This window comes from Aulonocara sp. 'chitande type north' Nkhata Bay, linkage group LG3 (assembly GCF_057382095.1).
Source record: "Aulonocara sp. 'chitande type north' Nkhata Bay isolate Kocher_YH1m ecotype deep benthic linkage group LG3, A_spYH_male_GT1.1, whole genome shotgun sequence".
Classification (NCBI taxonomy): Eukaryota; Metazoa; Chordata; class Actinopteri; order Cichliformes; family Cichlidae; genus Aulonocara; species Aulonocara sp. 'chitande type north' Nkhata Bay.
In genome coordinates this window covers 4318205-4331928 of record NC_141346.1, presented here as the reverse complement: position 1 = coordinate 4331928, position 13724 = coordinate 4318205, and the positions used below count along the sequence as shown (strand labels likewise).

Genomic DNA, 13724 nt, shown 5'->3' with positions numbered 1-13724 from the left:
TCAAAAAATTTTGGAATATGTAGGCAAAAATATTGATGACTATTTCTACTTTAACAAATCTGAAACTACAGCCTCAATAAGATGGGAAGCTTTTAAGGTTTTTATTCGTGGACAGATGATGAGCTACACTAAAAACAAAGCAAATAAAAATTATACTGAGATGCTGGACCTTGAAGGCCAAATAAAAGAAGTGGAACTTGAGATAAACCTGAATGACTCTAAAGAAAACCAACAAAAACTTTTAAGATTAAGAGCAAAATACGATAAATTAACTACCGAGAAAGCCTCAGCAGGATTATTTAGACTGAAACAGACCTACTACGACCAAGGGGAAAAGGCAGAAAACTTTTGGCATGGCGCATAAAAACGCTATTGAACGAACAAACAATAAATGAAATTAGAACTGCAGACGAAAATACCACAGATCCTCATAGAATAAATTAACTCTTTGAACACTATTATTCACAACTATATACTTCAACAGGAGACACGACTCGAGAATCACTAGAATCCTTCTTTGAATCAATAAGTACTCCTTCACTTTCTGAAGAAGCTCGATGCGAATTAGACTCTCGGTTATCGATGAATGAACTCTCCACTGCAATTGATAAATTAAAAATGGGAAAAACTCCCAGCCCAGATGGAATTCCACTAGACCTTTTCAAAATATTTAAAGACAAATTAATATTTCCTCTATATGATATGCTGGTGGAAAGCTATGATTCAAAAGAACTTCCCCCCTCCTTGCGTAATGCACTTATATCGGTATTCCCTAAACCTGGGAAACCGCCTACAAAATGTGAATCTTATAGACCAATCTCACTAATAAACTCGGACACCAAGATAATAAGCAAAGTATTGGCAAACAGACTTGAACGGTACCTCCATCTTCTTGTTGATAATGACCAAAATGGGTTTGTAAAAGGCCGACAAACACAGCATGGGATTCGCAGAGTACTAAATGTACTTTACACAAACTCAGAACAACTAGATATGGCTCTGCTTTCCTTAGACGCAGAAAAAGCTTTCGATAGGGTCGAACATAACTATCTCTATGAGGTACTATCTCAATTCGGCTTTGGCAATTACTTTATGACCTGGGTTAAAATATTATATAATAAACCTATAGCCTCAGTTAGAACCAACAATATTATATCTAGACCATTCTATCTAGGTAGAGGTACACGTCAAGGCTGTCCCCTTTCGCCTCTTCTTTTCGTCCTAGCAATAGAACCATTGGCTATTGCGATAAGGAACAATCAAAACATCTCTGGCATTAGAACAAATAATATTGAGTCCAAAATTGGATTATTCGCGGATGATATTATTTTAATGCTGTCTAAATTAAAGAGTTCAATTCCTCAGCTACTTAAAACAATTAACTTTTTTGGCAATATCTCCGGTTATAAAATTAATGAATCCAAATCGGCCATCCTCTTTTTTAATCACTCTGAAAGAATTAAACCACCTATTCAAACAACGTTTCAAATCGCCAGAGACAGTCTTTCCTACCTAGGTATAAAAATTACTCCAAAAATTAACGATTTGATAAACGCAAATTACTCTCCTATTATCAAATCTGTTACTGGCTTAATCAACAGATGGTCTACACTACCAATCTCGATGATTAGACGCGTAAATATTCTCAAAATGAACATTCTTCCAAAATTTCTATACCTCTTTCGAGTCATTCCTCTCAGCCCTCCAGATGACTTTTTCACAAAGGCAAAAACAATATTCAGTAAATTCATTTGGAATAACAGACGAGCTAGACTGCGTCTCTCGCTACTATATCTCCCGTATGATAGAGGAGGTCTCTGTGTTCCAAACCTCAAATGGTACTACTGGGCTGCCCAACTCTCTGCCGCCTCATGCTGGTTTTCAACAACTACCTTACCCTGGGTAAATTTAGAAAGGTCAAGTACTACCCCCTTACCACTCAGCACTTATTTGTACTCTGCAAAATATAAAGATCTGATGAAAGATACATCAAACCTCTTTGTTAAAAATACCATTCGTGTGTGGTTTGAAACACTCAAGTTTAAAAATGAAATACCAGTACTATCCCAATTTTCACCTATCTGGGGCAATAAGGCCTTTAAACCCGGTTGGAAAGATTTGGGTTTTAAACTATGGGCAGACAGAGGCCTGTACAAAGTCGCAGATCTATTTGACAAGGACACCTTAATATGTTTCAAGGGCTTGACACAGAAATTTGACATTCCAACCAAACATTTCTTTAAATTTCTTCAAATCAGAAGCTTCATTTCAAAAACTCAAAAATCTCTAACATTGCCCACGCTAAACTCATTAGAAGATATAGCAATAAACCATCGGCTGAAGAAGGGTTTAATTTCTCGCTTCTACAATAACCTTAGAGACGGCTCCCAAATATCCTCAGAAAAAGAAAGACGTGCATGGTGTCAAGACTTAGAGTGTAGTATAACTATAGAGGAATGGCAAAAAGCTTGTTTGAAAGCCCAAACACAATCTATAAACACTCAATTTAAACTAATCCAATACAAATGGTTAATGAGAACATATATTACCCCAACATTACTAAATAAATTTGATCCCAAAACTCCGGACATATGTGTTAAATGTGGGGAAAAAGGCACACTGATACACTGCCTGTGGAACTGCTCAGAAATTCAAAAGTTTTGGAAAGAAGTTTTAGAAATAATTGCACATATTACAAGTGTCAAATTGGATCCATGTCCTAAAATATGCATCCTAGGAATTTTCCCTGCTGAAATTCAGCTGAGCAAAACTAACCAAAAAACCACAACCTTCTGCCTATTACAGGCGAAATACAGTATAGCCAAATCATGGAGATCCACTAGCAGACCACACTTGAGAACTTGGTTATCGACACTGTCAAAATCCCTTGCTCTGGAGAAACTTACATCTATGATAAAGGGTAAACATGCTTCCTTTAAAAAAATGTGGGGAAATTATTTGTTATTTTTGGAAGGTGAGGAAATGATTGACAATGTATAGAACTGATGATTCTATCCATTTAACCTGTATGGAGAAGCAGCGCCGTAGCTGCTAAAGAAAACCTGGGGAACCTGCGAATGCTGATCTACTAAATAGAAGGACAGGAGAAGGGATGTGAAATTAAATGGATTGGAAACTGAAGAGGATGCAGTTTACCATTACAACGACTAATCTGGACGCCTCTCTAACTAACATGATATTCTTGGATTAAACTCCAGCCCGAAACCCTGGAACAAAGCACTTAAACCTAATGTCTCAATATGTTGTACCTGCTTGATTTTCTTCTCTCTGGAGCACCATCTGTAAACCCTTTTTTTTTATTTTATTTATTTATTTATTTCTTGTCGTTGTTGGGGTTATCTTGGGTTGTATACATTTTTCTGAATTATTATATGTATGATTTTCATGGGAGAGTATATATAATATATCCTTATGTCCTCCTAACATTAATTATTTACGATGTATAGAAATTATTATTACATATTCAGTTTTGGTTTTTTTTGTTTGTTTTTTTTTTCTTTTTATGGTTGATGGAAAAGCAATAAAGAATAATTTTTTAAAATAAAAAAAAATGACCACAACCTCTTTGCATCAGAGTCAGGCAAATAATTGGACAGAACTTGAACACCAAAACACCACAACCTTGATGCCCAGTCGTCTTCAAACTGTTTTGGAAAGAAGAGGAGCTGCAACACCATGGTAAACATGGTGTTTGTCCCAGCAATTTGAGACCTGCAGCAAGCATCACAATTGAAAATTAGCTCATTTTGTGCAGAAAATTGTAAATATCTTACTTTAAACATCTGTTCTGTTATTTAAGTTCTGTCATGAGTGAAATATTTTCTTATGTGAGTTGAAAGTCTTGATTTTGCTAATTTTATTTATATTTTAAAGAACTCACACACAGATGAAGCACTAAATTAGCCTTCTTATTTGGTATTTTTATCAGCTATCAGAAGAAAAAAAATATCACTTGACCTCACCTGACAGTTTGCAGTGCACAGTCTGGCCTCTCTAGTCCAGCCAACAAAGGCTTTGCTCCTAAATCCTTCAAGTCATTGTTACTCAGGTCCAATTCCATCAGAGTGGAGTTCTGGAAGCCGAGAACTGAGGACAGAGCATCACAGCTTCTCTCTAAGATGTTACAGCCACTCAGCCTGAATAATTATGAACAAAAATACAAAGTCTATCAAAGTGCTCAAATACATTTTTGTACAGTGAGGAGTTGCTAGTGTGCATGTTATTTTATGTTGTTCCAAGATGGGTATTAGTCATGATTACTCTGTGTGGAAAAGGGTACAAATATTGCAAATTACTGTGACTTGGACTGAAGTGGTCAGAATATAAAACATAACAACATATGATTGATGTTTGTCTAGTTGGCTAAAATTAAACTTGATTGTTAGCTGACCAGAGTTTTTCTAGTTTGCAGTGTTCGCTCTTCATTCCAGTAGAAAGAAGTTTCACGCCAGAATCCCGCAGGTTGTTGTTACTCAGGTCCAGCTCACTCAGATTAGACAACTGTTTTCTGAGAACTGAGGACAGAGCTTCACAGCTTTTCTCTGAGAGGTTACAGCCACTTATACTGAAATAATTATGAAAAAGGAGACAAGGCTGGTGTTAATGTTTTTTTTCTAGATGCAGTGAGGAGTTACTCATTATTTAGTTAGTCCATCCAGGTTGACTGGATGGAATTATTACATCTTTATAGTCATTTGGAATAAGTAAATAACAAACAAAAAAATAAGTTGCTTTGATGTCAATTGAAATCCCCAAAATACGGATATCCAAAATATGGAAAATATAATTTAACACAGAGTATCCCTTAATCTCACCTGAGTTTTACCAGTGTACAATGTTGACTCTTCAATCTAGCAAACATAATTTTCACTCCTGAATCCTGCAAGTCATTGTTGCTCAGGTCTAGCTCTTTCAGACTAGGCGGCTGGCAGTCGATAACTGTGTACAAAGTTTCACAGCTTTTCTCAGAGAGGTCACAACCACTCAGTCTGAAAATGGTGAGTAAGAAAGACAGATACATTGGTTTTAAAGTAAGTCCATGGACAAACACAATATTTGTTTTGAATATTTCATCACTTGATTAAAATCCCATTGCTTAATGTTAAACAAGTCACCTAATTAGCTTCAATTCTTTTTGGTTTGTACTGTCATTTGAAAAGAAAAGAAAAAACATTTTATCACTTGATCTGACCGGAGGCTTTCCAGCTTAACGTGAGGACTCTTCATTCCACCACACAGAAGCTTAACTCCTGAATCCTGCAAGTTGTTGTTGCTCAGGTCCACCTCTCTCAGATTACAAGACTGGGAGCTGAGAACTGAGGACAGAGCTTCGCAGCTTCTCTCTGAGAGGTTACAGCTACTTAGTCTGAAAATTTATGAAAAAGAACAAAAACACACAGTCTTCCCTTTTAGTCTTCATTTGATTTGTATTGTTTTTCCCTGCTCCTGTTTGCAGAAACCACACCATGTGCTACCTTCTTCTACCATCAAACTAAATGTGAAAAAAAAGGTATTTTACAACACTGGAGTACAATCCAGCCTTAACCTGACATACACCTTTGTCTGAAGGGCATCTTGTATGACATGACCATGCTTTAGAGATTCACAGAATTATATTTTTAAAAAGTAAACATATGAGCAGATATTTACTTACAGAGCTTTGTTCGAGGCTTTGACCACTGGCAGCAGCCTCAGAAGAGTCTCCTCTGAAGCAGAGTATTTCTTCAGGTCAAACACATCCAAATCTTTTTCTGATGACAGTAAGATGAAGACCAGAGCTGACCACTGAGAAGGAGACAGTTTATCTGTGGAGAGATTTCCTGATCTCAGGGACTGTTGGATCTCCTCAATTAGAGAACAATCATTCAGTTCATTCAGGCAGTGGAACAGATTGATGCTTTTTTCTAAGGACAGATTATTTTTGATCTTCTTCTTGATATACTTGACTGTTTTCTGATTGTTCCGTGAGCAACATCCCGTCCATGTCATAAGGTCTCGTAGGAGAGATTTATTGGCCTGCACGGAAAGACCCAGGAGGAAGCGAAGGAAGAGGTCCAGGTGCCCATTTGGACTCTCTAAGGCCTTATCCACAGCACTCCTGTGGAGATATTTTGAATTATTTTTCTCCCTAAATAATTTAGACCACTTGGATGCTGTTTGTTTGTCTTCTACCAGGTTGATGCCAGAGTTAATGAAGGTTAGGTTGACATAAAGAGCAGCCAGAAACTCCTGAACACTCAGATGGATGAAACAGAACACTTTGTTCTGATACAGTCCTCTCTCCTCTTTCAAGATCTGTGTGAACACTCCTGAGTACATTGAGGCTTCTCTGTTAGCGATACCACACTCTGTCAGGTCTGATTCATAGAAGATCAGGTTTCCTTTCTGCAGCTGATCAAAAGCCAGTTTTCCCAGAGATTCAATCATCTTCCTGCTCTCTGGACTCCAGTGTGGATCTGTCTCAGCTCCCCCATCATACTTGACATTCTTCACTTTGGCCTGCACCACCAGGAAGTGGGTATACATCTCAGTCAGGGTCCTGGGCAGCTGGCCTCCCTCTCTGATTTGCAGCGCATCCTCCAGAACTGTAGCAGTGATCCAGCAGAAGACTGGGATGTGGCACATGATGTGGAGGCTTCGTGATGTCTTGATGTGGGAGATGATCCTGTTGGCCTGCTCCTCATCTCTGAATCTCTTCCTGAAGTACTCCTCCTTCTGTGAGTCAGTGAACCCTCTGATCTCTGTCACTCTGCCAACACACCCAGGAGGGATTTGATTAGCTGCTGCAGGTCGTGTGGTTATCCAGACGCGAGCAGAGGGAAGCAGTTTCCCCCTGATGAGGTTTATCAGCAGCACATCCACTGAAGTGGATTTTCTAGGGTCAGTTAGGATTGTAGTTTTGTGGAAGTCCAGAGGAAGTCGACACTCATCCAGACCATCAAAGATGAACACAACCTGGAAGTCTTCAAAGCTGAAGATTCCTGCTTCTTTGGTTTCAGTAAAGAAGTGATGAACAAGTTCCACCAAGCTGAACTTTTCCTCTTTCAGCACATTCAGCTCTCTGAAACTGAATGGAAATATTAACTGGATTTCCTGGTTGGCTTTGTCTTCAGCCCAGTCCAGGGTGTATTTTTGTGTTAAGAATGTTTTCCCAATGCCAGCCACACCTTTTGTCAGGACTCTTCTGATTGTTCTTTTTCTTCCAGGTGAGGCTTTAAAGATGTCTTCTTGTCTGATTGTTGTTTCTGGTCTGTCTGGTTTCCTGTACGCACTTTCAATCTGTCTGACCTGATGTTCATTATTGACCTCTGTAGTCCTTCCCTCTGTGATGTAGAGCTCTGTGTAGATCTGATTCAGAAGAGTTGGGTCTCCTGCTTTAGCAATCCCCTCAAACACACACTGGTACACATTCCGTAGATTAGCCTTGAGTTGGGGTTGACATTTTTGAAGAGTCTCTGAAAAAATCGACAGGCTAACATGGTATTGTCTATTTGTTATAAACGGACTATATATACATACACATATATACATACATATACATACACACATATATACATACATATACATACACACACACATATATATATATATATATATATATATATATATATATATATATATATATATATATATACATACATATATATATATATATACATACATATATATATATATATATATATATATATATATACATACATACATACATATACATATATATAGGCTAGAATGTATATACATATATATATATATATATGTATATATATATATACATATATATATATATATATACACACACACATATATATATATATATATATATATATATATATATATATATATATATATATATATATATATATACACTCAACAAAAATATAAACGCAACACCTTTGTTACTGCTCCCATTCCCTATGGGATGGACGTAGAGACCTAAAATTCATTCCAGATACACAATATAACCATCCCTCCCAAACAGTGGTCACAAATCAGTCCAAATGTGTGGTAGTGGGCACATCTGCCATATTGAGATAATCCATCCCACCTCACAGGTGTGCCACATCAGGATGCTGATCTGACATCATGAGTAGTGCACAGGTGTACCTCAGACTGCCCACAACAAAAGGCCACCCTGGAATGTGCAGTTTTTTGCGCTATTGGGGGTCTGGGGACCCAGAACCGGTCAGTATCTGGTGTGACCACCATTTGCCTCATGCAGTGCAACACATCGTCGCATGGAGTCTATCAGATTGTCAATTGTGGCCTGTGGAATGTTGGTCCACTCCACTTCAATGGCTGTGCGAGGTTGTTGGATATTCGTGGGAACTGGTACACACTGTCGTATACGTCGGTCAAGCACATCCCAAACATGCTCAATGGGTGACATGTCCGGTGAGTATGCTGGCCATGCAAGAACTGTGACATTCTAAGCTGCCATCTGCCCTGAACAATGTGAACCATGATTCATCATATATATATATATATATATATATATATATATATATATATATATATATGTATATATATATATATATATATTTACTGTATCTACAGGAATTTGCTAGCTTAACATGGTATTAGCTTAGTTCTTAATTGAAAGACTGGCAGTATGACAGCAGCAAGTGACACCAACACTTTTCTGCTCAGTTAGTCACACCTCAGTTAGTCAGTTGTATTCCCGAGGCCAGAGGAGGTGACATTTAAGTAAATCTGAAAATGTTGGCTCAGGATAACCATAAATTAGGTAAAAAATTTACATTGACAGTAATGGGCGATCGTGGCTCAAGAGTTGGGAGTTCGCCTTGTAATCGGAAGGTTGCTGGTTCGAGCCCTGGCTTGGACAGTCTCGGTCGTTGTGTCTTTGGGCAAGACACTTCACCCGTTGCCTACTGGTGGTGGTCAGAGGGCCCGGTGGCGCCAGTGTCCGGCAGCCTCACCTCTGTCAGTGCGCCCCAGGGTGGCTATGGCTACAATGTAGCTTGCCATCACCAGTGTGTGAATGGGTGGATGACTGGTTGTGTAAAGCGCTTTGGGGTCCTTAGGGACTAGAAAAGCGCTATACAAATACAGGCCATTTACCATTTAATGACACCCGGATTAAATCAACACCAGCAAGTAATACTGTCAGAATTAACAAAGCGCTGGTTGATCAAGAGTGGCAGCAATCTGATCTTGTGGAGGGAAATGTTGTTTGGTAGTGGAGTGAGTAACCAAATGCAGGTCTCAGCAGGCATAAGTCAAACTTAAAACACAGCTTACCCAGCTAACACAGCTAACAAGTAACCAAACATGGCAAAGAAAAACCAGACACCGGTGACTCAAGTTAGCAACTTGGGAAACAAAACTGAACACAATACATACAGGACAAGAGACAGAATAACCAGTATAAAACACAAAACTGACACACCAAAGTAAAATTATAATGTAAAAACTGGTTGAGAAAGGCAATTCTTATTGGTTGTGCTTGTATCTCATGCTCAGTGGTGCAGTGAAACTACACCAACACCCTTTGTGCAGGTTTTTGCACTAAGGGTGTTGGTGTAGCTTAATTTTAGCTGATGCTGACTCTCAGAGAGAAGCTGACCTTGCAAAATAAAAAATACATACTGGGACGACGGAGACACCACACGAAAACAAGCAAAACGTTTTTGCATTAAAAACATTTCCTAAGAGTATTTAACTCTTACCTTCTGATGAAAGTAATGAAGGTGCCTGAACTGAGGGATTTCCTGTTGGATGAAAGAACATTTTGAATCATGGCCTCTTAAAAGTGATTTATTAATTAGATTAGATAGTAATTTATTAATACCTTGAGTGGGTTCCTCCGAGAAACTCAGTATAATGTTGTGCCTGCATATTGCATTACTGTGTTGAGTGTCTCTTTTCTCAGACTGACCTTGACTCATCATCTCTAAAATGGATGTCGCCAATTCTATCACATGGTCAGTAGTATATGTCTGCACCATCAAATCTATAGTTTCCAGTCTGTTTGCTTTCTCCAGATGGCACTTCCGAATGGTAGTGAAATCACCTACAGGTACATTCTGTAGGTACCAGTGGAAATGTTTCAGCTCCTCTTCTCCCAGATTCTGCAGCATATACAACAGCTGCTCATGTACAGACCGTTCCATATTGCATCTATAGACACATTAAAAACATCAATGCAGAGACAATGTAATCTTTTACTAATGTACATTTACAAAGAAATATGTAATATTTCTTACTTTTTTGAGAAGGTTATGTATGTGTGGTTGTTTAGGACTACAGTGAATAGGGGGGTGCTTGTTCCACAAACTGCGGTTACAGTACTTTTGCATATAAAAGAAAATCTGTTACATTTCAGGTCTTGTCAATGATTTCACAAAACACTGAAAAACCCTATCAACATGAGATCCTTGGGCAAGATACTAACCCCAAATTGCTTTCCGATGCATCCATCGGAGTGTGAATGTTAGTCAGAAAGCACTAAGAAAAATGTGCTTGTGTCAATGGGCACAAGTTATATAACACGCTTTGAGTGCTCAGAAAAGCGCTATATAAGAACTAGTGCATTTACCATTGGAATCTGGTGACTTCTGGTTAGGCCAGATGGAACAGACCCATCATAACTTTACATATGAAAACAGATTTTTTGGTTATCGTAACATTAGATAAAATAAAGACTTAATAGATTTAGTGAGTGAAAAAGAAACAGTCAGCAGCCTACACCTATTGCAGCATAACTAAAGGGAGGATTCAGGGTCACCTGGTCCAGCCCTAACTATATGCTTTAGCAAAAAGGAAAGTTTGAAGCCTAATCTTAAAAGTAGAGATAGTGTCTGTCTCCTGAATCCAAACTGGAAGCTGGTTCCACAGAAGAGGGGCCTGAAAACTGAAGGCTCTGCCTCCCATTCTACTTTTAAATACTCTAGGAACAACAAGTAGGCCTGCAGTGTAAAAGCGAAGTGCTCTAATAGGCTGATATGGTGGTGACTGTGCTGAAGAGGAAGCGTGTGTGTGGATTACGCCCTCTCTCTGGAGCCCCTTCCAACTCACTGCACATATATGTAGCACTGAGTTGTTCCCTGTTGTAAATAAACTGTCTTCTTTTGATTGCAAAGAACTCTGTCTGCACGTGAGTCCATCCAGTAGCCATGACACTAAAATTAAGTTATTGACTTGTTGAATGCTTTGACATAACTTGTTTTGGTTAATTATTCAGTTTTGTTTACCAAGCGTTATTTTGCGATCTTATTAGACAAACATGATGCTCGTTCGGTTAGCTTGCTAGATCTGGAGACTTGGAGCTGTTTCTTTGGTGAGAAAAGTAACAGTTGCAGTTGCTAAACATGCTGAAATGCTTGGTCACCATTGTTGTTATAATTTTGTACCAAGTCAGCTGCCTTAAACGAACAGTATGGATTAAATCCTTTAGTTTCATGAGTGGTGGGGACGAGATTACGATTTATTACAATTATTACAAGTAAAGAAAAGTGGAAGCAATTAAAAAAAATCCCTAAAAGTCTGCTGTGGTGGAAGATTCTAAAATAAAATTGCTTCTGTCAGATTCAGAAGTGTTTTCATTAAAATGTAAACATTAGGGACAACGTCTGATTTAACAGCATGTTCAGGACATAAATATAGAAGTTGTATTTTAATTTTATAACAAGTTCAGCTATTAAAGTGCAGAGCAGAAAATGGGGAAATGTTCAAATGGAGCAGACAAACTTAAAGAGAACAGAGAAGAAAATTCAAGGATCTCAAACCTTTAAAGAACGAAGTGCCTCTAATGTCTGAGTGTAAAGATTAATTCAAAAAGAGCCCTGCTGCTGCTCTTATTCCAGATTTATACTCACATGTGCTAAAAGACGGAAGACAGCAGCCTCGTTGGTCCAGCTGTGAGTCCGTCGCCGTGAACTATGGAATGGCAAATTTGTGCTTTTTGTGCTGGAACTAAGCTGCATACAGCTGATGTTAGCCAGGAAAGCATTACCTTGACATGGAGCTTCAGACAAACACGATAATTTCAGGTCAGGAAAGAGAATTGAAATTTTAATGAGGAACCAAACACTGAAGAGGCATTTATAGGGAAATTAGAATTGAGCAAAAGCAGAAATGGATCTGTGTGGATCAGCTGCACTTTGACAGAAACTTTTATACCGAGAATATTTCCTACATATTTTAGACATGAAGCAAAAATGTATTTGATTTCTTACATGTTCATGGACGGATGGACGTGTTTAAACTGCTTCAATGTCCCATGTCTTCTATTTAAGTATGTCTGTCTGTGCTGATTTGTCGCCATCTCGAGGTCAAAACACAAAGTGCATGATGTCAGAGGTCAAAGGTCAGAGCTCCTGTCGGTCTGAGGGCGGCCTCATGCTGGAGAAGGATGAAGGAGTCTGACCTGAGCCAGTGTTTGACATGAACACATCAGCACTGCTGTCAGTGAGCCTAACGACAGCCGTTAGCATCATTTTAGTGTTTCAGTCATTTAAAAACACTTCCTGTCACTGTGGAGGTTAATAACCATAACCATTTTAGTCTCTTTGCATCTTTAAATGCAAATCCATCCAGACTGTAGCAGAGCAAAAGAAGGTGGAAGCTGTTCTATGATGTTCCTGTTTCCAGCTCAGACGTGTTAAACGCTGCTGCTGTGCTACATTTGTCACTTCCTGCTTTCACTACCATCCATGTCAAAGTGCTGATGTCATCTTAACACTTTAACACTAAGTCTGACATTTATTCACTGTCATCACAAACACACACAGCTGGACTAGCACCCAGACAAAGGTCTGAAAAGCTGAAAATCAGCATTTGATTATTATTATTACATATCCTGTTTTTGTGGATGCACTTTTCTATCTGTCAGTGCTGAAGCAGACGTCACTGATCACATGACTCTGAGGGATGTTTCCAGCACCTTGCTGAGTCTGAGCCATGAAGATTTAAGGCTCAGCTCTGAAGGCAAAGCAGGTCTGAGCCTATGTTAGCAAGCTGTACCTAATAAAGTGGCAGCAAGGACTCAGTCAGTAATGATCAAAGCCAGCAGGGGGCAGCACAGAGAGGTGATGTCATAGAAGCAGGCTGACATCAGACTGGTCATATTCCACAATCTATACCTGAAATAATCACCAAACACACGGCAGAGCAGAAACATGTGGAAACATCTGGACCTCAGTCTCAGCCTCAGACCTGCTCCTCTGCTTCCTGTTTACAGCGCACACATCATGCTGTGTACTGAGAGTCATGTGGTCAAAGCGAGGACCTGGTACTCTGACAGAGAGCTAGCACAGTTATCCTAATGTGTGACATCACTTCTAACCAGAGAGCATTCAGCTTTCACAGCAGCCAACATCCTGTCACACTGAGCATGTGCAAACACAGCAGCCAACATCCTGTCACACTGAGCATGTGCAAACACAGCTCTCAGCTTCCATCACTCACAAGCTCCAGCCTCCACTTAAAAGCCCAGAACAAAGCTTGTGACCAACACAGCGCAGACAGAGGTGATGTTCACGCTCTGTTTCTGGGTGGGAAACTCAGCTGTGGGTGTGGCTGTTCCTCCCCTACAATCTCTGATGTCACAGCTGCTAAATTAGACTGAAGCCAGACTCAAACAGAAAACAGCCTCAAAGACTCAGAGAGAGCGCTGCTCCATCTCTAGACCCAAATATATGTTCCAACACCACGCTGCAATAGATCTTGGGATAGGGTGGGCCCAC

The 13724-nt window shown here is 39.2% G+C and overlaps 1 protein-coding gene across 2 annotated transcripts in view; it reads right to left on the bottom strand.

The window, feature by feature from the left end:
- The window catches only part of LOC147333597 (NACHT, LRR and PYD domains-containing protein 3-like), a 30925-nt gene extending 17703 nt beyond the window's left edge, over window positions 1-13222 (bottom strand). Inside the window, exons 1-8 of one of the 2 annotated variants that reach the window (XM_086286293.1) lie at window positions 11856-13222; window positions 9830-10158; window positions 9708-9749; window positions 5675-7475; window positions 5213-5386; window positions 4836-5009; window positions 4412-4585; window positions 3984-4157 (exon numbers count right to left, since the gene is read on the bottom strand). In XM_086286293.1, coding sequence (XP_086142419.1) covers window positions 3984-4157; window positions 4412-4585; window positions 4836-5009; window positions 5213-5386; window positions 5675-7475; window positions 9708-9749; window positions 9830-10151 — 2861 coding nt within the window. In that variant the 5' untranslated portion in view covers window positions 10152-10158; window positions 11856-13222. The remainder of the gene's footprint in view (window positions 1-3983; window positions 4158-4411; window positions 4586-4835; window positions 5010-5212; window positions 5387-5674; window positions 7476-9707; window positions 9750-9829; window positions 10159-11855) is intronic. The other variant, XM_086286292.1, reaches the window with a different exon arrangement.
- Between the last annotated feature and the right edge of the window lie 502 nt (window positions 13223-13724).